At 40.3% G+C, this 26,561-nt stretch overlaps 1 protein-coding gene across 1 annotated transcript in view; it reads right to left on the bottom strand.

Moving 5' to 3' along the window:
- Positions 1-13,256, bottom strand: part of AP3B1 (adaptor related protein complex 3 subunit beta 1) — a 159,957-nt gene extending 146,701 nt beyond the window's left edge. Inside the window, exon 1 of the mRNA XM_048932545.1 lies at positions 13,043-13,256. Coding sequence (XP_048788502.1) covers positions 13,043-13,173 — 131 coding nt within the window. The 5' untranslated portion in view covers positions 13,174-13,256. The remainder of the gene's footprint in view (positions 1-13,042) is intronic.
- Between the last annotated feature and the right edge of the window lie 13,305 nt (positions 13,257-26,561).

The following is a 26,561-nucleotide window of genomic DNA, read 5'->3' as shown; positions in this document are numbered from 1 at the left end:
CATAAGCGTCCAGGGGTGGGGTCTTGATATCTCTGTAGAAGTAATCTCCAGAATCCCTCTGGGCAACTTGTTCCAGTGCTCTCAACTTTTTGCATGCTAGCACGACACCTGTACTCAAGTTTTAGGGCATCCCTCCTTGTTCTACCATTAAACACCATCAAGAAGAGCTCGGCCTCATCCATTTGCCTCCCACCTCCATTTGGATGTTTATAAACATTAACCAGAACTCCCTTCAGTCTTCCCCAGGCTGAACAGATCCAGGTTACTCAGCCTTTCCTCCCAAAGGACATGCTCCAGGTCCTCGGTCATCTTTGTTGCTCTCAGATGGACTTCTCCTAGGAGATCCCCAGCTTTTTCTGAACTGGGGATCCCAGAACTGGACACAGTATTCTAAATGTGGCCTCACCATGGCAGAGTAGAGGAGATAGATCACCTCCCTCAACCCGCTGGTCACTCTTTTTAATGCACCTATCTGAGCCCTTCTTCCTTCACTTTCTGAGGCATTTTTTGCAAGACTCTAACTTACATAGGGCGTGAGTGGTGGATGTCACCATGTGACAATCAACATCACTGTGTGGACAATTTTACATTTGAAAGCATTTATTTGAAGATGGTTGCCTTCCAAAGAGAGTGTCTAGGAGTGTTAATGGCAGAAAACCTGGTCCACGACCAAGTAACTCCAGCTTCACACAGGAGTCTGGGGGATGACTGTCTGTCTTCCCCTCCCCATCTTAGTGACTAGGATTTCTAATAAAACTGGTCTGGCAAACAACTGACCTGTTGTGTTTTAATCTTACTTCCAGGTATACACACATTAAAAAAAACCTTCTCTCCCTCCTATAACTGGATCAAGACAACACCTGAGGATACCATTGGCTTTTTTGGCCACAAGGGCACATTGCTGGTTCATAGCCAACCTGCTGTCCACTAGAACACCCAGGTCCTTCCCTGCAGTGCTCCTCTCCAGCAAGTCATCCCCTAAGCTGAATACTGATGCATGTGCATGTGGTTATTCCTCTGTAGGTGCAAGAGGGGAGGGATTGCCACACACTGCTCTGTGTAACCACACCTCCAGCACTGGATACGGTTTGCGTGCCACAATATAAGAAGGACAGAATGTCCAAAGCAGGGTTACAAAGATGATAAAGGGTCTGGAGGGTAACACGAATGAGAAGCAGCTGAAGTCTCCTGGATTGTTCGGCCCAGAGCAGAGAAGGCTGAGGAGAGGCCTGTTCTCTCTGGTGACAGTAACAGGAGCTGAGGGAATGGCATGGAGCTGCATCAGGGGAAGGTCTGGGGGTATTAGGAAATGGTTCTGCTCCAGTAGGTGGTAGACATGGAACAGACTGCCCAAGGCAGTGGGCACTGCCCTGAACTGCTGGAGTTCAAGAAATACCTTAACACTCTCTATGTCCTTTCCCTTCATAAAAATCAGGGTTCCCTCCCCCACTCTCCCCCCTTTCAGTCTACAGGCACTGTAAAATCTTTAAAATAAATTTGTTTACTCTAGTCTAGAGTTCATGCAATTGCCTGAACAAGCCTGCATACAACACTGACAAGAGAACCACAAATTGATTTCAAAGCCATACAACATGGAAAAATGAAGTGAATACATGCTATGATTTGAGTTTATTCTGCTGATGATTTGAGTTCTTTTTTCAGCAGGAAATTAAGAAATCTCTGTTTCACTGTGAGCATTTCATTCTATTGCACAAACTGTTCGAATGACATCTTGTGGTGCTATTCAGTATTGCCACCCTTTCTCATTATAACATATTTTTAGTTCATAATCTTACCTTAGAATTCAACTATTATTTTAAGGGAGACAAGTCAATTATACTGAGATTTAAAGAGAAATGATGAGATATCACCTACTTCCTTTTCAGCCTCACCTAACTTTCTTTTCAATCTGAAAAAGAAATACAAAATTCACATTCTGAGTAGCATATTTTTAAAATGTAGCCTACAGAGATGCAAGGAAAAACACTATCATGTATGTCTGAGTGTCACAGAGAAGAACAAGGCAGGTTACAGTTAGCTGACCAAGATAATTAACTCCTTAAATGACTATTTTGCCAGTAGCTTCTCAAAACACACGTCATTACACAGTGTAGGTAGTCTCATCCTTAGTAAGCAAAAATATAGAAATACATGAAATTAATACGTTTCCTAGTCATTGCTGACAAGTTACGCTGCTACTTGACCTATGCTTGAGCAAATCAGTGCAGGAACATCCAGAAGATGCTGCTACTGCCAACTTCAGTGAACAACCTACACTTCAAAAGCTCTAACCAGACAGCAATACGACATAGTAGTTTGAAAGACCTTCTGGAGAGGACTGTGATTTAATTGGAGATCATCTAATGCCTCTGAAATTGTTGGAGACCCTACTTCCCCACTGGAAAGAAAGATTATTTTTGTCATCCCTTCAAACAATCATGCAAGACCACTGCTTATAACTTATTCTGATAGCACCAACACCTTCAAAGCTACAGCAATGTTTCTGCAAGTGAAAAATCTTTTTTGGCAACAGAGACCAGCTTCCTAAAGTCTGAAGAAGTGGCACCTGAACCATCACCGCCATCTCCGTAACTGTGTCCATTTTTAGCCTGCCTTGGAGCAGGCCACAGTTCAGAATTCATAGACACACTTAAAGACATTAATAGATGTGAGAAGAGTTAGGAGAGTAAGAACTTAATATTTCCAGCATTCCTGAAAACGCTACTGCTTCCTGTAGATACCTGTAAAAAAAATGGTGTTGTCACTGACAGAATCTACAACAGTGTCAGGATATTCACTGATATATGCCAAATTTCAGAAATACTGCTTAAGAGCATTATAATGTACCACTCTTCATTTTCTACCAGAACACCAAAAATATTTAACTAAGGAATTCTAATTTTCTCACGAAAACTACTATGAGCAAGATGGAACATAGGCTAGGATAATATTGAGAAAAGCAGAACTTTTTTTTGCAAGTGTCAGCCTTGTAACAATGCTTACTGAAAAACATTTTTAATGTCATTCACCAAGCAGATCATACTGTCTACAGCAAATATGTTACATAAGTACAGTAAATATTTAGAAACCACAGTGAAGACCTTAAACTCTTGTTTCTGGAAAACAAACAAACAAACAAAACACACCAACAGCAAAAACCTAGGGCTTGAAAAATATAAAAATCAGTCACTACATTACAGAAAAATCACAGTAAGTCAACAGTTCATTGCCTTACATTCTCATATGTGCCAAGAGCATGGACATAAGAACATACCCACTGTGTGTCACTTTCCAACAGATCCTATCCATTTCAACTGGGGAAGTGCTCTGCAATACTGCTTCTGTTCACACTCTGCATTTTGTTCCTATTGTTGTACTGACCATTGGGATCAGATTTTATCTTCTAGAGTTGCCTTTTTACCCAAACCATGCCTCTTCACTGGCTTGTGCACCCTGCTGAGGTTGGCATATCACCATATCAGTGGGCACAGTGCCATTGTAACAGATGGGAAAATAGAATGGACATGCCAATGAGCTACTGTATGCATCGAGTTTGATTATTAGGCCTGGACTCTCCTCCAAGAATTTCATAAACAGAAGTCTATACAAGCTTTCCATGACTGGTTGAACAGGATATGCTAAGGTAAACCTAGATTAGCTGAAGACTCCAAGAACATCTCTGGCAGCTGTTGAAAGCAAGTTTTTAGCTTTGATGAATTTGGAAGAGTCTTGTGCACAGGGAACTGGGGAATGAGTACCTTAATAAAATCACCACCTCAGATCAACTCTCTCCAAAACAAGCTTGCATATCGCAGCAGAAAAAAAAAAGAAAAAAAAGAAAAAAAAGAAAAGGGGTTTTACAGCCCTGCTGAGTTTCCCAATGAGTAGTTCAACCGAATGCTTAATACAGATCCGCAGGAAAAAAATTCTAATAAATTACACTTGTATTTTGTTTGGCAGGAGTATAGCTTAAAGATACAAATCAGTTAAGCTCAAAATGATTATTACAAATTTTGCCATCTGTTTCAATACTATACTTCTGAGTACCTGCTGATGTTCCTCATTGGGTTTACTCGTAATTTTTTTTTACATTGGATTCAGATAAAGCAACAGCTAGCTACATTGTTGAATTCACATTGCCTCAAAGAACCTAACATTAGTGTACTTTTTTATTACAAAGCAATTAATGTACACGAAAATCCTCTATGCACATGGAATTAACAGGGGTAGGCAATAATAGCATCAGTGTAGCATAAGCAACCAACGTGGATTCTGCAAACTAATTCTCTCTCTGTTTTTTTTCTTTAAAATCAGGAAGTGGTTAGACTTTTTATCATTTTACATGCAGCAACATTACATACTGTAAGGATAAAAATATCCCATTAACTGTGGCAATCTACATCAAACTACACTGCACAACTGCACACTACAGTGAATATTGTCTTCCTGGACTTCGGTAAGGCCTTTGATGCTGCCCCCCGTAAGATCCTCATAGTAAAACTGCTGAGGTATGGGCTGGGTGAAGAAACAGTAAGGTAGATCAGAAACTGGCTGAATGGCTGGATGTGGAGCGTAGTGATTAGTTGTGTAAAGCATAGTTAGTTGTACCTACAGAGTCAGTACTGGGTCCTGATTAACATCTTCATTAACAATCTGAACAGTGGGGTAGAGGGCAGTCTCAGTGATTTCAAGGATGCAGGAAACTGGGGGTAGCAGCTGACGCATATGTGCCACACAAACAGAAGGAAAGATGCTCTGCAGGTAAGGACCTCAAGTTTTGGTGGGCACCAAGTTGAATACGAGTCAGCAGCATGTCCTTGCTGCTAAAAAGGCTAACAGTATTCTTGGCTGTGTTAGGCAAAACATTACCAGCAGGTCAAGTAAAGCAATCCTTCACACAAGCATAGAATCACAAAGTGGCTTGGCTTGAAGTGTTCTTAAAACACCCAGTTCCAACACTATCACGGGCAGGTTACCAACCACCACATCAGACTAGCCAGGGCCTCATCCAACCTGGTCTTGAACACCTTTGAGATGGGCACCCACAGCTTCTCTCGGCAGCTAGAGTGCGCCAGTGTCTCACCACCCTGAAAAAAAAAGATTCCCAATATACAATCCAAATATACCCTCTTTCATGAGAAAAGGGAATGGCTTTAAACTATTGCTATATACCCATGGAAAAGGTTGGTCTCTGGCCTATTTATAAGCTTTTACATACCAGAAGGCCACAATGAGGTCTTTTGGAGCCTTCTCCGAGATAAACAAGCCCAACTCCTTCAAACTTCAGTTTGAAGGAGATGTCTCAGTCCTCTGATCATCTTTGTGGTCTCCTCTAGACTCAACCCAATAAGATCTATGTCTTTCTTGTGCTGGAGGCCCCAGGCCTGGTCACAGTATTGAAGGTGGGGCCACTCAAGGACAGGACAGAGGAGGACAGTCACCTTCCTCTCCTTGCTGACCGCCTCTCCTTGGATGTAGTCCAAATGTAGACAGCTGGCCTTTCGTGCTGCAAATGCACACTGCTGGTTCACGTCAAGCTTTTCATCTGCCAAAAATCTCTAACTCTGTCTAGATAGGTCTGCTCACAAGGATTTCTCCCAGTCTATACAACTACCTGGTGTTGACACAATCAACTGCAACACTTTTGAGCCTCATTTAGTTCACATGGGCCCACTTTTCAAGCTTGTCCATGTCCCTCTGAATGGCATCCCTCCCCTCTAGCATATTATCAGATTCATAGCACTGAGCCTTCAGTGGACAATGCTCTCAGTTATGTGCCTGGGTTTTTGTGTGCTCCTATATGGAACCTGGAGTTTGACTCAGTGATCCCCATGGGTTCCTTCCAACACAGGATGTTCCACGATTCTAACTGCAGCACTCGCTTGGTATAGTTTCCAAACTTGCTGAGGATGTACTTGATCCCATCATCTAGGTTATTGATAAATATATTAAAAAGTGTCAGATTCAGGATGGACCTCTAAGGGACACCATTCACCCATTTTTTGCCCACTCAGCATTAATACAGCCACACCTAAAGCACTAGGTCTCCCACTCCGAGAGAGACATGGACACACTGGACAGAGTACAAATGGAGGGTCACAAAAATGATATAGGGAATAGAACATTTTTTCCCATGAGGTCATACAGAGAGAGCTGGTGCTATTCAGCCTGGAGGAAGCTCAGGAAGCATCTCTTCCTCTTCTATGCCTATGAATACCTGAATGGAAGGCACAAAGAAGATGAAAACAGGCTCTTTCAAGTGGTGCTCAGTACAGGATGAGAGGCAAACTAGAATGCAGGAGGCTCCCTCTGAATACTAGGCAGCACTTCTGTGCTGTGCAGATGATGGAGCACCTGCACAGGTCACCCAGTTGTAGAGTCTCCTCAGAAATCTTCAAAAGTCACCTGGGTGTCGCCTTGTGCACCCTGCTCTGGGAGTCTCTGCTTGTAGCAGAAGTTGGACCAGATGATTTCCAAAGGTCCCTTCCATCTTTTCACCATTCTATGAAACTATCCATGCTACAGAGATAATTTTGACAGTCTTCTACCTAAACAGTTCCTACTCCATCAACTCTACCAATCTAGACAACGGAGGAGAAGTCTATGGTCCACAGGTCCATACAGTCTATGACTTTCTTGACCTCTCAGCTCTTAAAATTTTTCCCCTGAATACTCCTGTTTAGAGTGTATGTGCCATCTCCATTATTCTGGTAATCAACAACCTGATGCATTTTCTTCTTCTTCAGAATTTTGGGGAATATAAATTTATGTACATTTGGAACAGGTAGAGAGATCTGTGCCTTGGATATAATCAATTCACAGGTAAATACAAGACTACCTACCAGGGCATATGAATATGACCCTACAATGTAATCACACAAGGTGTGTAAAGGAATACCATACATAGAATCATATGTCAGCTCATGTGATGAATGTGGGGGAAGGAAAGTTGAAGGAGAAGCATAGCCACCTCCAGTCATGCAATGGGTCCATTTCATGCAGATTAGACTGACTCATCTCAGGTACAGAAAATGTTCTAATAATTCAGCTACTGAGATATTGAAAAGATGAGCACAAAGACAAATGTGCCATCCTCTGAATGCCACATCTATTTCTTATTTCATAAAATCACAGAATGGCTTGGGTTGGAAAGGACATTATAGACCATCTTGTTTCAACACCAGACACTTAATCAGACACCAGATCAGGCGCCAGGGCCCCACACAGCTTGGCCTTGAACACCTCCAGGTACGTGGCATTTATTTGAAATGATCTAATTATCAAAAGTTCAATCTTGTGTTCTTTCAACTTTTTTTTAAAGTAATAAATACCTGCCAATGGCAAGTCATATTTGTCTTTTCAGCCAGGATTCAATAATCTGAATAAAAGCCAGCCCTAACCTCATCTTTGTTGTGAAACTTCTTATTTAAGAACAGTTCCACTTCAGACAAAACTAGCAAGTAGGATAACAGTTCCTTATGTATATACTATACTTAATGATAATTATTACAAAAGGGTTTAGAAAATTTCCATCTTTTCTCACTTTGTTGTCCTGAATATTTACATGGTTACCTGACTAAAGTAGATCTATATTCTATTTTGACAATCTCAGATTTTTTTAATTGCACTGGACATATACAATGCATTAAATAGCAAGAAATGTGATATTTGCACATTCAATCTGTAGCCACTTCTTTGTGGCATACTATTGTCTGTTTCAAAGATCATCCTCATTGATCTTCTCACAATTCCACTTATTCCAATGCAAGATTACATGACAGAAGTTCAAGACCCTGGAGCATTTTCAATACTGAAAACACGTCTCAATCAAACCACAATACTGACATGCTGAGAAAATACCATGCCCATTAAATAAAGACTCTATTTGGAATTGAAAATTTATGAATGAATCATAGAATTGCTAAAGCTAAAAAAGGAAGCTTTAGCAGGAGAGAAAGAAACATGGGCTCTTCACGCTACCAAGAACTTAAAACGTTCAGGTAGGAAGCACTTCAGCTGTGTATTTTTACTGAGTAAGTTTTAAAAAGTTACAATTAGTTTATATGAGGCTGACCTTAGACATCAGACTTGCAGCAGGCAAGTGTGGATCTCTGGATCAACAGACAAGTGATGTTCTAGGACATACCTTATGTGCCTGTCCCTGTGCTGAGGGTGTATGGGAACTGTTGGATCATGGCCTGAACCTCTGATTGACCACCTGAGGCAAGCACTGAGTCAGCCAGGGGAGCACAGGTGAATGCAATTCACCTGTGTGATCAGAAGGGGTGGAGCCTGACTCCACCTCTCCTAGATCCCATTTAAGGGCTGAATGCCACTGAGGAAGGATCTCTCTCTAGAGATCACTTCTTGTGAGCACTTTTCATTTATCTCTGATTATCTTTTCCAATGTGATAATCTTACTAGCCTAACTTCTCTGTATACTTCTTGATCATCCAATACTTTACTACGTCTGTATACTTATTGATCTTAAACTTGGCAAGCCAAGCATGCCAAATAGACTAGAAAATATATAATGTCTTTTCTTTGGAATATCTATAAAGTGGGTCAGGGAGGAGAACATTACCCTCCAAGATAAAATGATCCCTGCACAGATTGCAGGATTTCTGGGTTCCCCTTATTATGCGTTGGCAACCATAATGGAAAAATGGGGTCCCCAGTGAATTATGGGGAATATTTCCCCATTCTGCATGGCGGCAGATTTTCAAGGCCTAGATAAAGACATACTAATTCCAAAAGAACGGCAGTTAGTTGCCTCTACAATGGCGTGGCCACTGTTGAATGCTTTAAACCAAGCTGAAATGAGAGCCAATACTTTAGAAAGTGAAAACCAGCTATTGAAAGATCGTACTGAAAAATTAGAACAGCAACTGAGTATACTAAAAGGGAAAAAAAAACAATTTTGCATCTTCTAATAGGCCAGGTCTGTATTTCAATTATAATGACCACATTTCTGAAACAACGGACCTGGCTCTTGAGCAGGCAAATAAAAATCCTAAATCAGATCTAGAGGCTCCCCCTGTGACGGATTCCCTAGAGCTCCATCCTATTATAACCCAAAAAACAAAGAAAATACAAGATAGACCAGCAGGGGTGCCCCCTGATCAGTGGCTGTCTGCCCAGACACATTTACACGTAGCAGCTAGGACGTACATGCCAACAGAATTAATGGACATGGTACAACAATTCTGGCAGGAACCAAAAGAAAGTGTACCAACTTGGTTACTAAGACTACGGGATTCAGGGGCAGAAGGCATCATGGTTCATGGGCCAGCAATATCTAAACCGGCCACCATGACGATGCACCCTGCTCTTAGGCAAAGATTATATGCAGGCATCCAATGTACTAATGAAAACCAATTGGCTAATGGCAACTAATGGTACTGCCAAACAAATGAGATATGCCATTAAATACATGGAGGACCTTCAAAATTACATTTGCAAACTGGGCATAAGGGAGGGAATATATGAAGACTCATTCGAAAGTCCAGATATGTTAAGATTTTCAGCAGGTATGAGATACTTGATCTTACAACAGACCCCTTACCATCTATATGGGACCCTAGCTTCTACACTGAACCCCCTAGTGGCCTCAGAGTCTGTGGTCCAACAGGCTGCCCAATTAGTTACAGACATGGGGAAGACACAGCACTTGTGGACCAGGCTCAATATTTGAGCAGTACAGGAAGGTACTTCCAGTAATTAAAATTAAGAAGCTAGTTCTACGAAATCCTCAACTGGGGCCTGTAAGGGTTTCCAGGAAGCAAATGTTTAACGATCTTATCCGGGCTGGGGTCCAATTCGCAAAAATTGACTGCCAGCCCAATCACATCCTCCTTCAGCTTTGGAGACAGCAGAAGGATGATCAGAAATTTCAAAATTACCCTAAAAAAACGAGGGTAAGAGTTATAGATAGAGTACCAACATCAACATGGAACCTAGAGGATTTCATAATTCCTAATTAAAAAAAAGAAGCCCCCTCAGGTGTCTCGGGCCATCAGAAACAAAAGATTTGACCATAGCACAGCTGATGGTGTGACAAGCAATGTTAGTCCCCCTAGGGGCTCCAGAAGGGATCAGAGGTACTACATGGAATTGACGATTTTCTGGTCTCAAAAGAATACTCAAAGAGTTATGGCACTGTAGATACAGGGGCAGAAACATCAATAATCCATGGAGATCCAACTAGATTTAATGGTAATAGAGTAATGATTGGAGGTTTTGGGAGACAGACTATTCTAGTCACCCAGACCTGCTGGAAATTGGGGTTTGGGTGTCTCCCACCCTGGGAGTGTAACGTATCTATTGCCTCAAGAATACATCCTGGGCATAGATATGTTTATGGAGTGTGGCTCTCCAAACGACTGTGGAAGAGTTCAGACTCCAACAAAGGTGTATTAGTGTCCAGGCGGTGCAGGCAATATTGAGAGGCCACGTGAAGCATGAGCCCATTTGCCTGCCAAAACTGTGCCGGATTACTAATGTAAGACAACAAAGATTCCCAGGTGGTAAGATGAAATATCAAGAACAGTGCAGGAATTAGAAAAAGCAGGCATTTTACGACCTCCACATAGCCTGTATAACTCCCCTATATGGCCAGTGTAGAAGTGAGATGGAACATGGAGAATGACGGTGGACTACAGAGAGTTAAATAAGGTCATGCCACCTATTCATGCGGCCATACCCAGTATTGCCTCCCTAATGGATATATTGAGTAGAGAGATGAAAACTTACCATTGTGTCCTAGATTTGGCAAATGCATTCTTCAGTATTCCAATTGCTAAAGAATCACACGATCAGTTTGCATTTACATGGGGAGGCAAGCAGTGGACTTTCAGGTCCTGCCATAGGAGTACATGCATTCTCCAACGTGCTGTCATAATTTAGTGACCTGGCTGATTGGAGGAAACTTGATAATGTTATTTTGTATCATTATACTGATGATCTCCTGTTGATATCAGATTCATTGTAGGCGATAGGACAAGCAGCAGATTTGTTAACTACCTATCCGCAGGAAAGAGGATGGGCTATAAATCCTCAAAAAGTACATGGTCTGGGCCTGTCAGTAAAATTCCTGGTGGTAGTCTGGTCAGGAAAGACCAAAGTACTAGTTAGTGCTGTAACAGATAAGGTTCAGGCACTCCCAGTCCTTACAACACCATAGCAGCTGCAGGAATTTTTAGGCATACTGGGGTACTGGTGCTCCTTTATACTTCATTTAGCACAGCTGCTGAGGCCATTGTACAGACCTATGAAAAAGGGACAGCTATGGGACTGGGGGAGAACGGAACAAGATGCTTTCCAAGAGGCGAAACTGGCAGTTAAGCTGTGGCATTGGGCATATTCAATCCTACCCTCCCAGCCGAACTGGACGTTCATCTGAGCTACAAGCACTGTTCTGAGATCTCCATTTCAGCTCCAGATTCTGGATATTTTTTTGCTCTGATTATGGAATATGGGGAATTTGTTGAATAAATTACTACTTTTTTTTTTTTCCCCCCAAATGGCACAATGCAGACAGCCTGTTTCTCTATCAACAATCTGCACTTGCAGCCCAGTAGTAGAATGTTGGCTTTTTCACACTATGAAACTTGCAAAATCTCTCCTGCAGTGTTCACTCCTCACGTCTCCAGTGCAGATTAAGAGTTTACCACACAGGCTCAAAATCAAGGATAACTTCTACTTTCAGAAAAGACTTGTTTGTCAGCTACAAAAACCAAGAAACAAAAACCTACTTTCTTCCCAAGCCTCTTCTTCAGGGATCTCCTCTCCCATCCTTTACCTACAGAAGCAAGCCTGAAACCATAATTAATAAGCTACACAAATCACAACCTCCTGAGCTACTCTGGCTCTTTCATATTCATAGAAAGCCACACACATATATACTAAGCCTCGAGATGCCAGAGCTGAATCTCCCTAACCACTGGGCAGCTTCTGCTAAAATTACTTTGGTTTTTTTCCAGCTAGAAAAACACTATATTTAACCTGCAAAAGAATGTGAAATCTAGGATGAAGTGAGTTTATACATAGAATTGTGGCCATGAACAATGACCAGGGCTATTATCCTCTGCAGAACAGAGGAATGAGAACAATGATTAAAAAAATAATGCACAAAAGTGTTTCTACAGAAAGGGACAAAAAGAGAAGGGTGCAAACAACATGAATCAGACACAGGGCACAGGTAAGAGGGGCATCCATGGCAGATCACTTAACATTTGAACAAAAGCAGAACAAACATTGGGCCAACAGGGAAGACGAGTGCAGCTGTGCAGCAAAGTGATGAGGCCTACCAACAGCTGACCCAAGGAGCGACGCATCAGCCACAGGAGCTTTGCCTTGCCATTTACTTAACTGTGGCATAAAAAACGCATCAGCCAAGGTTTCTAAGCACAGATGCTCTCTTTGTGCAGAACAATCAAAGTGAAGAGCTGATGATTGATTTCCTAATGTGCACGAGGCTTCAGTTTATGATCCTTTCTACTTGTTGCTCTAGGCATAGATTTCCAATGTGTTGTAAGGTATCATTCCCACCCGGCAAACCACTTGATCCCACTGCATGTCCTGTCTGTCCCTCCAACTCACTTCTCTTTCAAGGAGTGAAAGGCTTTCCACCCTTATTTCCTCATTTTAATTTCTGACAGACTGCCTGGCTGCTGGCTCCCTCCCACCTTAAGGCAGACCTCTGCACTTCCAGCTTCCACAATACTTCCAATGCCTTTTTTAAAAGAAAAAAAAAAAAAAAAACCCAAAAACGCTTTAAGGCAGAACGAAACTTAGTGTGATCACAACTGGTTACTGAAAACGATGAAGGACTGTACATTTTTCCCTTCCAGACATCAATCACACGGAGCCGCACAAGCACAGCACAGTTTTAAAGGGGGTCGGCTGCGGAGGCCCGGAAGCGCGGCACGAGGCACCCAGCGCCACGAAGCGCCGTCCCGCGACTCCCGCCGCCCCGCTCCGCCCACGGCCACGCAGATGGTCATGCTCCGCCGCGCTCCCCCCGCCTGGCCCGGCCCCTTACTTCTTGGTGTCGCTGCTGAAGAGCCCGAAGGCCGCGGGTACCGAAGGGGCCGTGGTGGGCGCCGCCTCCTGCGCCAGTTCGGGCGCCGCCTCCCCGCCCTGCTCGCCGTAGCTGATCCCGTTGCCGGACATACCGCCGCTCCGACAAACTTACCGGCGCGGCACTCCCACACCTCCTCCCGGAAGCGGCGGGTGCCGGATCACGTGACGGGGGCGGGGCCGTGCGGGTGGCTCGGTGCTGGCCCCGCCCCGCCCCGCTCCGCCCCCTCTCTCGCCCGGGGCGCTGCCCGGGCGATGGGAGAAGAGGGCGGCGGCGGAGCGTTGTGCCCTCCGGGTCTCGTCCGGGCGGGGAACGGTGGCGGGCAACGCCGCTCAGAGCGGCAACCGGGCCGGGGCTGGGCCTACCGTATCTCTTGTGCCCTGGAGTGGAAAAAAAGTTATGAAGTGTCGGAGCGCAGTTCTTGAGCAGGCTGCTTTCCAGCCCGCTGGCGTTCGTCCGGCACCGCCGTTTTCTGCGTGTACGTGCAACTCTAGTTCTGTTCTGTTTTGCTTCTGGTAATTCTTACTGCTGAGGAGTCCAGATGTGGAGTCCTCGGTACGGGAGAGATGTGGGCCCGAAGGAGTGCGTCCGGAGAAGGGCCACAGAAATGGCCCAGCAGATGGAACCCCACTCCTATGAGGACGGGCTGAGAGCTGGGGCTGTTCAGCCTGGAGGAGAGAAGGCCGTGGGGAGAACTGAGAGTAGCCTGTCAGCATCAAAAGGGGGACTGTCAGAAAGAAGGGGACAGACTCCTTAGCAGGGTCTGTGGTGATGGAAAGAGGGAAATGTTTTCAAATTAAGAAGGGAGATTAAGGGTGGACATTTGAGAAGTTTTCTCCAGTGAGGTTGGTGGGGCACTGGAGCAGATTGCCCAGAGTTGGTGGGTGTCCCATCCCTGAAGACACTCAGGGTCCGGCTGGACAGTCTCTGAGTGGCCTGGTCTAGCTATACGTGGTCCTGTCGCTGCAGGGGACACGGACTAGACTGCCTTTAAGGGTCCTTTCCAAGTCACGCGATTCTATGATTCTGTTCTCAATTTACCGTTTGCTGGTTCTTGACACCACCACACACTGACTTTGCTGCGGGTCTGCTCCAAGGTTGCTGAATGTTCAAGACGTTACTTAAAAGCCGAGTGCAAGACAAAGGGCATGGGAAAAGTGAAAAGGAAACAACTCAGGACCTGACAGTTTGACAATGATAGGTGCCATTTACAGTGTTAACGACACTCACCATGCCCAGAACAGCGATGCAGCTTAGATTCAGCAATTTGCATGCAAGTGGCCACAAAGTATATATATTACAATCCTATTTCCTTCTCCTTTCCCCAGCGCTGTTTCAGAAATAATCTGTGCTCGTTAAAATGCCCTTCTGTCTATCTGTCTACTGACATAACTTACATTACTAGAGTCCAACCTTTTCATCCTGAGAACTGAACTCATTTCCAAAAGGTTACAGTTCACAATCAATACTTTTTATCTTGCAGAGGGGAAAAATAAATGGTTTGTCATAATATTTTCTGAAGCAGATACTTGAATTTCCTATCTTTCACCATCTTGTATACACATTTCTGATAAAAAACCGGTCATTGACGGGCAAATAAACTTGAGGACATCAGTTATCAATTTACCAATATATTAATTGTTGTGTTTATTACTTTTGGGGTCCCTGCTGGCTCCCAATCACAAAGCGAATATTTGTATTGCTACCATTTTAGCTGATGTTTCTTGAAATTTGCCTGTTTTCCTCCTGGCCCTTTCAATCTCTCACAGGAGCTAGTTCTAATTTTCTTTCCTTACAGATAAGAATATCTCATTATAAGTACTGCAAACACTCACAGTGCCTATCAGTACTCCTCCAGTAACATGACTTGAGGGAGACACCTCTTACAAAGTCAGGTGGAATCCTAGGTCCTGATTTTCAAAAGTTTAATAAATAAATAAATAAATAATAATAAAAAGAATAGGCTGTGGGAGAATTCTGAGAACATCAGATAAAAATGGGCAGTTGTTCCTCCCCTAAAAGTTTGAACTACTGCTATGATCTACAGAGAGATCTGAGAACTCGTACCAGCAGTCTTTTGAGATCAGGTTTTTCAAACCCTGCAATGATTTCAAAATGTAACGAGAGCACTTGAACTTCAGTCTTGTAAGTGGTTTTGTATCTGTGTATAAGGGCTCCTGGCTTACATCTTTTATTTGTGTGTAAGGCATATACAATGTTCGAAGTGGCCAAGTCCATAGCTCCGTTGTAGATCTGTTCCAGTTTATTTTGAGATTGTCTGCCTGTTTTCTGAAGAGAGAAGTTTCAAGCTGCTTTGCTTCTTTGTAAAGCTGTAAAATACATGCATTTTTTGCTGTATAAAACACCTTAAGTACAATCAGCTAATTCTTCTCTTATTACAACACATGGCATTTAAAAAGTAATCTTAGAGGAAGGATTAATGGAAAAAAAGAAAACAAGAACAGTAGGCTTGTAGATTGCTCCAGATAAGCTTGTGGGAATACGAACAAGTGAGAAGGCAAACAAACGGGCTCCAGAGGAGGATGATCATGTAACTGTGTTAGGAAAAGAAAGACAGTAACAGTGACGCACAGCTCAGCAGGGCCTTGAAACTGACAACAGAAAGCACATACCGTATGAACATTTATTAATTACCTTAAAAAAGTCGTATGAGGAGGGCTTAGTACAAGTTCTTGCCCTCAGTTCTTTCTATCTTCTTTTTGTTTGAAAATACACCACACTCATTCATTGAACAGCCTTTCCCCAGGTTGCATTATCTTCTCAGAAAAATCTTGCAGGAGTGATGTGTTCGCACACTGAATTTATACTCATACAAGATTATTTCAAAATTTCTGGATTACAGTATCACTGAATCTAAATGCATTTGCATTCACTGATTACAGAATTCTATATTTCAGGTTTTTCCACACCACAAGAAACATCGGAGGCAGTAATCAAAGGCTCATTGAATATCCTGAGTTGGAAGGTACCCTCAAGGATCATGGAATCACAGAATCTTCAGAGTTGTAACCAAACCCAAAAGGTCATCTAGTCCAACTCAGCCGCAATGAGCAAAGGTATTTTACAGTGTGTTTTGGAGTGAATTATATCTCTTCTTTTTTTTTTCCAGCTAAGCTGGGTTGCCATATGTTTACTTGGTGCCCTCTGGTGGATCATGTTATTATTATGTTACTTGTTATAATAACAAATTCAGTAGACGCATTAGTACAGAAGCTTATTTTAATGGAATTCAAGCTTTCTGTAACAGAAACTTTGCAATGTTAAATATTTTGCTTGTATTTTCTATATTGCTGATAGTTTCAGGTACTATTAAAATGTGCTGGTGTTGCAGATCCTACACAAATGTTGCAGATCCTACATAATTTTGACTTTAAGTTACATTTTAGTAACTTAGTAGTAACTTTAGTAGTAGTTTCAGCTACCAAAGGTAAATTATGATATGATACAAACTTCTGAATATTAGTATTTTTCATTCTGTAATTACTTTGAAATCTGATGTATAGTCAGTTAATTTAAAATTGAGCAACAGAAACTCATTCCCTCACTAGGAATATAAGGGGTCATTGCAGTGCATTTTCTGCCTGTGACCCAAACTCAGCTGCTAGTATTCCACAGTAGTAGTCCAGAAAAACTCTTACACAAGAGACAGAGCTAGTAGTTCTGAAAAAATCTTTGATTAGCCTTACTCCAATTGAATATAGTCTTGAGAATGTAAGAAAAGCAAACAAGTGGTCTTTTAGAAGTACTCATGCCTTATGGCTACCATATAATATACCGGAGCTACTAAAAATGCATTCTTGAAACCAGCAGACCCCAAATTCTCTTCTGTTCCTATTCTTTTTCTATGAACTATAAACTTACACAATTTGTGTCATCTGGCTTCATTAATTAATACTCCTTCCAATGCTTACAAAGATTTTGATTAAACGATAAACAAGCAAAGCAGAAAACAAACAGCACAGATGTTGAGAGTGAAAGAGAAAATATTTGAAGAAGAAAATAATTCTTCAAATTTAAGCATAGTTTTTTCAACTTATCTTCTGATTTTCTGATCTGCAAAAACACAAAAGTCTAGCTAAGTTAGAAGAAAATGTATTTTATTGCTTTAAGTAATGGAGTTCAAATATACCCTAAAAACTTTTGCCTGTATAAACAACTTAGACAGTAACATATCTGGCTGGATATGCCTATTAGGTTGAGGTTAACTTCAAACTTCATTAGGGTTTTGCCTTTGTTGAAAGATTAAAGCACAGGTTTTCTTGCTTTTATTATACTTTACAGTTTATTAGTTAAAATTCTTAAGACAGCAAAATTGTTTTGAAGTTTTTTTGAGCTAGTTTGAAATAAAATCTTTAAGATACATGCACATAGTCGATGTATTTATGATTATCTCTCTTTATTGTACCCTCTACTAGCTGTAACCTAGAAAAGCTATTGAGCTATGTGCCTTTGTAAATCCATGCTATGACAGTTCTTAATGAATCCTGATTTTTTAAAAGAAAATCAAGCTGTACTTACAGAGGACTTCATCCTTCACATTCCTGTGTACTTAGACATCCTCTATGTTTTACTTTCAAACTGCACTAGAATAGCTAACACACATATATGTTTGTTTCTGCTTTCCACTGTGCTGCAAGTGAAATGTTTCACAGAAATAAAGTGCCAAATATACATAGAAGAAATGGCAGGATAATAAAGACTTCTTGGAGTGTGTCCCAATCTTCCACTCAACATAGAGAAATATAATCTGACCTAAACAGCTTTTATTCAGGTTGTGAGTTAGTAATTCAGTTTTCCACTAAGTGAACAATTGCAACACAGACAATAACAAAAAGAAAAAAAAGTTAAAAAGACACTTATGAGCCCCTTGCTCACAAGCAAAAGAAGGCAAGATGTAAATATTCTGCAACTTCTCTGTCATAGGGCAAACTATGCATCAGTCCTGGTATAGATTACAGCAGTATAGGAACAGACATTATCTAAGTTGTACGAGCATAGCATTCGAATACTTTCTATTTTCTGAACAGCTGGAGCACGCTGTCCTTCGAACACACTGCCTTCTTACTTCTGCAGCTGTTAGCATGCATCCTGTCCCAATATAGGTGAGTAAAGACAACCTACAACAAAAATTTCCTCATCCAAGGAGATATGACTTCTTTTCAAGCATTTTGGTGCAATTTGAGGACACAAACTAATCAGATCCACAATGATGTTACAGAATCTGATTTATAATGTAAATTAAAATATAAAACCTACCCTTAAATAATAGAGGAAAAGCAAAATTTCTTTTTCTTAGTAAGAAGAAAGAGAAAATAAGAAATAAATGCTCAGAAAAACACCATGACTCTTTCAGATGGAAGCAATTATAGAAGATAAAATTCTGACACAGCGTGTAATAAAATTTGCGGGAAAAAACTGTAGGAGAGTCTTTTGCTGGAGGAGTAACAAAGAGGGAAAAGAAAGGTATGATGCCAAGAAGTGATTACTCCTCATATTTTCCTTAGGGTGAAACACTTATATTACACATCCTACTGGATTTTTTATTTTTTTATTTTTTAATATATGATAATTTCTAAATGGTTTCTGGAAAGAACATAATGAGCTGGCTGAGAATCAGATCTCTAAGCAATTGCTACACTCAAGTGCACTTGTATATGAAAGCGGTGAAAAGGCCATAAATTATTTTCCTGGCAGATCAGGAATGAGGAAGTTGAAAGATTTATCTTGGAAATAACACTGAATACACAAAATGTAGTTGCAGACAAGTAAATAAAAGCAGCCTTTTTTTTTTGGTCACAAATTCCCTCTGCAGTCACAGTGATCGCTCATAACCTGTAACTTCAAAGGCCATGGAAACTTTTCTTCCTGCTGAACAATCTCTCTTATCTTGGAATGAAATAAGGGTTCACAACTGAAACAGGGATTTTAATAGTTGCCATGGATGTTGCTGATGCCAATAGTTTTCATTAGTCAAAAACAACAAGACAAATTCAAAGAAGAAAAGGTTATTACATGTAAAGATAACATCTCTGGCTCAGTAATTTCCTGAGCCAAAGGTTTATTACAGATAAACATCATATAATCTCCTTGTTCTGCATCTCCTCCACAGGATTCTGGCACTAGACAAATTTAAATTTAAGTATTTTGTGCTAGATTGGAGATTTGCAGGTGCAACTGTTCTTATGAGATACTTTTCAATTCACTATTACTATTGCAGCTATGTAACTGTGTGGATATCTTGCTGACTTATAATACATTTCAGCAGCTGAAAAGTGAAGAGCCAACTTTGTAGAAACTGCACAAAAGTACTTTGTGGAGCACCAACAGTCCACATTCTGTAACTAGGATTTTCAGCACAAGTAATTAAAAGATTTAGCATATACGAAGATTGCTCCAAAATTAATGCCTATTTTACAATGTTGGTGCTATGGCAGTAGAAGTCAAACCTTCCCACCAGTATCCCATTACATTTTGTTGCCATGTGACAGATGGCAGCAGAGGGGCATTCTGACAAAATGGCATCTGACGTAGAGGGATGAAGCAAACTTGCATTGAAAGAGTGTTCTGTAGTTGAGAACTGATTCTAGCAAACAGTGTTACTGTGCTCTTTGTAACAGTGTATTGTGCTCTCTTGTAGTTTCCTGGAAATGGAGAGGAGACATTACATGCAGAGCAACCTACATGTATCATCTAATAGTATGATTCACATTTCACCAAAGACTTGAAGTCCAGTAGAACAGAAATTAAACTCATACTGCATTTCTTCTTCTCAGTTTCTTCTTTTAAGAAACAGAAACATACCATTCTACCGTATCTGTAGTTGAAGAATGCCACATATAGGGCAAATTAGGCTACACATCACATGCTCTTAAAATCTGAAACATGAGAGCAGCTTCTTGTTTTATTTCATAGAAAAACAGAAACATCCTTTGTTTTCAGTTCTACATATTCCTCTTAGTTCTCATTTGCCACACTGCCTTTGAAGGGAAAGAAAGTGTCTATTCACTCCTAACGGACCACAATGATAAGTCTTAAAAAATGGTAAATGTTTATAGCTCTGCTATCTTCAAAATGTGCTTGAGATGTCATAGCAAGGATGATCTATCTGTTCTGCTCTCAGGAATACCAGCTCACATCTTGCTGGTTATACAGTTCTTCAGTTGAAACACTTCAGTGATGCATAGTTATGAAGTACAGTACTCCACAGAATTCAGTCTTTCAGTAGAATCAAAACAGCCAATATGATTTAATAGAAAGTCTTCAGATGAAACTAGAAGATGATTGTGTTGAAGAGAAAAATCCTATTTCAACTTTTATATCTCTTTGTTCCACAACTGAACTCAAAAGAAAAAAAAAACTGGCTTTAATTACAAAACTTAACTGGAAATTAGTTACTATATGTGGAGATAAGACTGTTAATCAAAAGAATATCAGCCAAGCAGCTAGCAGCTATCAGAGGTCCTAAATACATTTCCTTTCAAAACAAAATAAAGTGTATAAAGATTTGACAGTATGTCATGTAAACCTTCTGACACCATTCTCATCAGAAAATTTTACTTCTGTGTCCTTTGATGTCTGCATTGCTTCCTTATTTTTATCATTAGTGACTGGTTCATGAAACACTAGTGAAGGAAGACACTGGATTTTTACTTCCTCCTTTAATGGGTCTTCATCAGGGAAAAACAGCTGTTTGTTACTGGTTTGAGTTGTGACCCAATAGTCAAGGCATTTTATGCATATTTTTATAAGAAGAAAATGATGGGATAATCAAAGTCAAATTAATGGCCAGTGTTGAACAAAAGGAGCAGCATAAAAGGAGTGTTATCTACCCTGAAAAACTTAGAACTGAACATGCGACGAAGATGAACCTGGCACAACAGTCCGGACACTGGGTGGATGGGAGTGGGAAGAAGAATGCAGCTGGGATAACAGGGAATACTACACCTACACAACGGCCAGGGTGGTCTACATCTGCTTCTCATCAGCAAAGCTTTGAGCACTGGGCTTTGCAGAAGATAATATAGAACACTGGACGGCACTATTCCACACATGCACATGTTCACCTACATGTGTGGGTGGGGAAGCAGGAAGATGAAAGCACCAAAGGCTTCAGCTGTGAAACCAAATAGCATTCTTTCTGCCCTGAAAAAATATTTGTGTTGTAGTTTTGAACACTGTCCTATTCCTTGAAAACAGAGACAAGGATCACATAGCAATTTCCTCCAGCACCATTCACAAGCCCCAAGTCTGGGGCCCTTTGAGGTGGCTTTCAGTAGTCATACATCCTCAGACACCTATTCACCCTTTCTTCTTGTTATGGCTAGTGGCTTTCTTCCTCATACCTGCATTTTACCAGTCTAGTTCCCTAAGAGGTTGATTTTCATACAAGATCTACTTACATTTTTTTCAGCAGAAAAGAATTTAAGCAGAATTAGTACCTCTAGAATCTAGAATCAGGCTATTTCCATCTAAGAACTTGCTAATGAATTAAAGTGTCTAAATTCAGGCATGCTCATTTTAAAGGATAAGCAATTGTAAACACTAGAACAGAGTACACCAGCAAGACACTTTTAAATGGAGGAGAATTTTCAGGCTTCCTGAAACAACAAGTTTGAATTGTAAGTTACCTAGGAACTTAATAGTTCAGTTTGCCAGAAGACAACACTTCTTCATTTCTTCTCTGATGCTTTAAGCATTCATAATTATGGTTCTTAATTTCTCCATACACTTTTACTCAACTTCTCCTATCACAGAGATGAAAAAAAATCATGCTAAACATTAAGGAGGTCTAAGGGAGTTCTCAAATGAATCTGTATTACTGTCTTCTACTGCTTTCCATTGGAGTCTGGGGACCAGGAGATAACCTTTCATTCTGACCCACTGTAGTTTTGCTTTTGAGACAGTAACACAGAAGTAAAATACTAGAATCTCTAGAGCAATACAAGGAGAAGTAGTGTAAAATTTGCATGGAACAGGAAATGGGAAGACAAAAGGGAAATTACCTAGAAAATGTGGCTTTAGAAAAAGAGTTGAAAGAACACATAACAGAAAAAAAAATCAATTATCTGCGGAATACATAGGTGAAAAACATCAAATCTGTTCTCTAAAGGATTTGATATTGTTTGTTCTATTCTACCTACATTAAGTAAATTCAAAGTCTCCAGACCACAAGTACAACTTTATACTTATCAGATCCTTATTTTTTTTCACTTAAAATTCCTTTCAGATTAATGAATTAAACTTAGTTTCAAAATTGACTTAACATAGCTGCATTATATAAAAGTGGTGTTAAAACTTCTCTGTGTAAACAGACTTGTGTCCTGGCCTTGTCTTGCCCGCAGCCCCACAGAGGTGTGCAGTACCGGGGCTGGGACTGCCCAACGCTCCCGGCTGCTGGGACAGTGGGAGGGCCCTAGCTGAGCCCCAGGAGACCGGGCCTTTCCCTCACTTGCTCTATGCTGGTGTTTATAAATCTGTAGGTGGAAAAGGACGATTCACAGATAAGTATTTGCTTTGTGGTATAAAGAAAAATATTATTAGCATTTGTCGGTGTTGAAATAATACACACACACACATATATATTTATATAGTTTATTCTAGAACAGTAAATAAAAATTAGCCTTTTCAGTGGTAGTTCCAGCTATGGGCACAAGAGGTAGTTGTTTTCACAGGAAACTTTCTGCAGGTACTAAATATTATTTAACTTGCTTTTATGTTCAAGGTAAGCAATAATGACCAGTTACTTCTTTCTTTTTCTGTGTTATATTTAGAAATATATTTACAAAAAGTCGTAGTAACTGTAAAGATGTAACGTGGAGAAAGGAGACAGCCATGAGTTAATTTACAATGGACTATAGTGAATAACTTGCCCAGGGGATGAAGAGTTGTGAGAATATTGTGCTCTAGACAAAAAGATAGATCTTTGTATGCACTTATGAGGCCAGACTACAAACAGCATCGTTAATTTTGTTGATACGCACCAGTGACATTTATTCAGCCTACGCTGAATCTAGTAATTCTCTGTATGAGTTTTGTTAGTTACTTCTTGCACTCTGCAAGTTAAACCGTTAGTGATCAACAGTACAGAAGGTGGTCTGTCATGTCCCCAGATCTTGTTAAGTTCTACTTAGTATACTGTTTACGTGTTCAGCTTTTTTCTTTGTTTTCCATTGAGAAATGAGAAGTCACAGGGAAGAAGTACATAAATCTACTACAGTGTTTGGATTTTTAACTTCTTAGGAGTTTTTCCATTTGTACACACAATGGAGAAAATGCAAGACATTACCAATAGCCATTTTTCATAGGAGTCCCGGGGTCCCCCCTAACATTCACTGATAAACAGCTACACAATAGAAGAATTATCAATTGAACGCTTTCAAAGGAGAATATGAATGATATTTTTATTAATGCAAATGTGAGGATTATTTTACATACAAACCTAAGTCACATTATTATGTTCTGTATCAATTCAAATATTATCTGTAATTTTTCCAAGAGTTACATGAGTTTTTTCAAAGGGCAGTAATAAACATACATATACTGCTTCATAGACGTTATATAGACAATGTAAAAAAACCAATTTTTTTTTATTTCTACAGTCTCAGGAGCATCTGGCAAGGAATTTGAGGTAATAAATACTGAGACCTGGCTTTGCATATAGTTCATTAGTTCACCCATTAACTTTAATATAGCTACTTACATGAGGATTTCTTGCACAAATAGGAATTTTCATGGAAGAAATTATTTTGCCACATGCTGTGGCCCAGAAAGCTTTTGGAGGAACTGCAGTCAGTGACAGGCGTCACATTTTTTCATATCTCCAGGTCAGTTAGAAAGTCATTTTGCAGAGACAGTCTTTACTTCAAAGGAGTCTGAAATTTTAAGTAGTTACTTGCCATTAATTTTCTAAAATGCTATGAAAAAATTCCTTTATTCTGTTTCACTTATGTGATGAACCTAAATTTCCTGTGACAGACCCTTCCAGTATTCACAGCATCAGCATATACAGCTATTCTGTGATCATCAGTCACTTGAAAACTGGCAGATTACTGTATCCAGTGAACTAATTTTCTACAGGAGTCTTGGTTCTGATTTGTATCCATTCTATTTTGCTTTTAAGTTTGATGCTCTAAGTACATAATCCCTGCCACAGATAATTTTTAATTGTAGGCTCAGACATGTGAAATACCAAATAAAACAAAACCAAAACTACGTGTTGCTATTTCTCCTATCATTCATTGGCTTCTCAGCCACCCACTGTGCCTCAACAGGTGCTCAGGATGCTGCAGTTGAAAGTGAAGAAGCATTGAGACAGTGTACTTGAAAATAATGTCAGAAATCCTTGATTCTATCCTACCATTTCACACCACTGAGGGCATAAAGACAGTACATCAAAGAAGTGCAAATCCTGCACAAGGAAGATTGTATTGGCTCATTATTTAATCTACATTTCCCTACAGACTCAACCAAGAGCATGTACTTAGCAAAACCAGGGCAGCCAGCAGGAGCTGAGCATGACTAAAAATGAGCTGCCTCTCTCACCAGCCAGAAATTGATGTATTTCTAGCAGAGACTGCAGTCATCCCTCATCCTGCCCATAAGAACCAGTGGGACTGCAAGCACTACGCAATACAAATTCCTAGTTACAAATTCTGTGAGCACAGATCGGTTACCCCAAAAGAGATTTGGCTCTGGTCTCCTTTCTTGGCTCCTCAACCTGATGGACCCAGCTGCCATGGTTCAGCAAGGTTCAGAGCTCAGCTGGCATCCTTGTTGCTGGGTGGTAAGACATTGTGTAGTGTATCACTTGTTTTGTCTATTCCTTTTGTTTTGTTTTGTTTTTGTTAGCTCTAATTCCAACCCATTTTCTATTGAGCTGTCTTTATCTCCACTCATGAGTTCTACTTTTGTTTTTGCCTAATTCTCTCCCTTTCCCCTGCTTTGCTGCATGGCACTGAGCTGCCTGCCAGATTAAACCATAGCAGAAATGTACCAGACAGAAAGGTAAACAAAGCTTGCAGAATCAGTGGAAAATAATAAGAATATGAATTGTGATAACTATTTTAAATTCAACACCTCCTAATGTAGAATAAGGCATACGATATTTAATGCTATACACTTCCCAGTTTTTAATATTTTAGAACAGCAACAGGAAAAAAAAGCTAAACGCAGGAGAACATCTTTGAGGCACTGGTTATCAATATACTGCAGAGCAGAGCTAAGTTTGAAAAATAAAACCAACGTTTAATAAAACAGGAATGTTTTCCAAACTTTCTTTTAAGCTATATTCTTTATATTTTTTTTCTCAAATTTAAACCTAAGTGGTGGTTTAAAATTGGACACTTGCAGTGAAAATATAATCTAATAGTGAAGTACCAGTAACAGTAGTTCTCCAGTGACTATGAAGACAGCTGTGAAAACTTAATAAAACTTTAATTCCTCATATATATTGCTATTTTAGCACCATGTGGACCCAAATGTTTAATTAATCACTTGTATTGTTCTTGATCATCTTTTTATTATGAAATGGAGACTTAATATGGCCTTTTACCTACTTCTTACCTCAATTAAGCTGAGCTGTAATTTTTTTTTTTCCTTATTGTTAGTTCAATTTAAGTTCTTTTCTTTCCTCTTCTCCAGAGTAATTATCTCCAGTCAGGGCATCCATTGTTCAACAATCTATTCCTAACTATGCAGAAAGAGCACCATATATACAATTTAGATTGTTGTACAAGCTAAATCCTGAAAAAAAGTATGTTTTCCAATCTAGTCCTCCCCACAGACCACACAGAATATGTATAGAATATTCCTATTTCAAATGGAAACTGTTTTGCACTGTGATGACCTTTTACAACATCACATCTTCAAGATATAATGACAAACAACCCCTTGCGTTGACACTTCCTTTATTACTGCTATTAAAATTCAGTGTATTTGAATCTGAAGTCATGTCAATTCTACTCACGTCTTGCCCAAGGAGGTTGTGGATGCCCCATCCCTGGAGGCATTCAAGGCCAGGCTGGATGTGACTGGTGCAGCCTGGTCTGGTGGTTGGCAACACGACATATAGCAGGGGGTTGAAACTAGATGATCATTGTGGTCCTTTTCAATCCAGAATTATTATTCTATGATTCTATGATTGTCTCCTACTTTATGCTAGATTTAGCGATTGTGTATTCCCTGTGCATGTATATCTAAGGATTGGTGTACGATTGCTGATTGTTACAGTTTTTCCAATGTTTTTGAAGAAGTCTGTGTCGATAGCATGGAATAAATGACATAATCCCTCAAAAATGGATTGGACATGTGAATCATTATTTGAATTGTGTATTTTTCTCTGAGATGTTCACAAGTATTGTTATAATGGGATGGCCTACTCCATTAGATGCAGAACTGGAAAAATCCTTCATTTTGTTTTATCAGCTCCAAGTGGGAAGCACCAAATGCTTTCTCTATTGAA

Source organism: Lagopus muta, chromosome Z, assembly GCF_023343835.1.
Source record: "Lagopus muta isolate bLagMut1 chromosome Z, bLagMut1 primary, whole genome shotgun sequence".
Lineage (NCBI taxonomy): Eukaryota > Metazoa > Chordata > Aves > Galliformes > Phasianidae > Lagopus > Lagopus muta.
The sequence above is the reverse complement of the archived record's forward strand: the minus strand, read 5'-3'. Positions and strand labels throughout refer to the sequence as shown.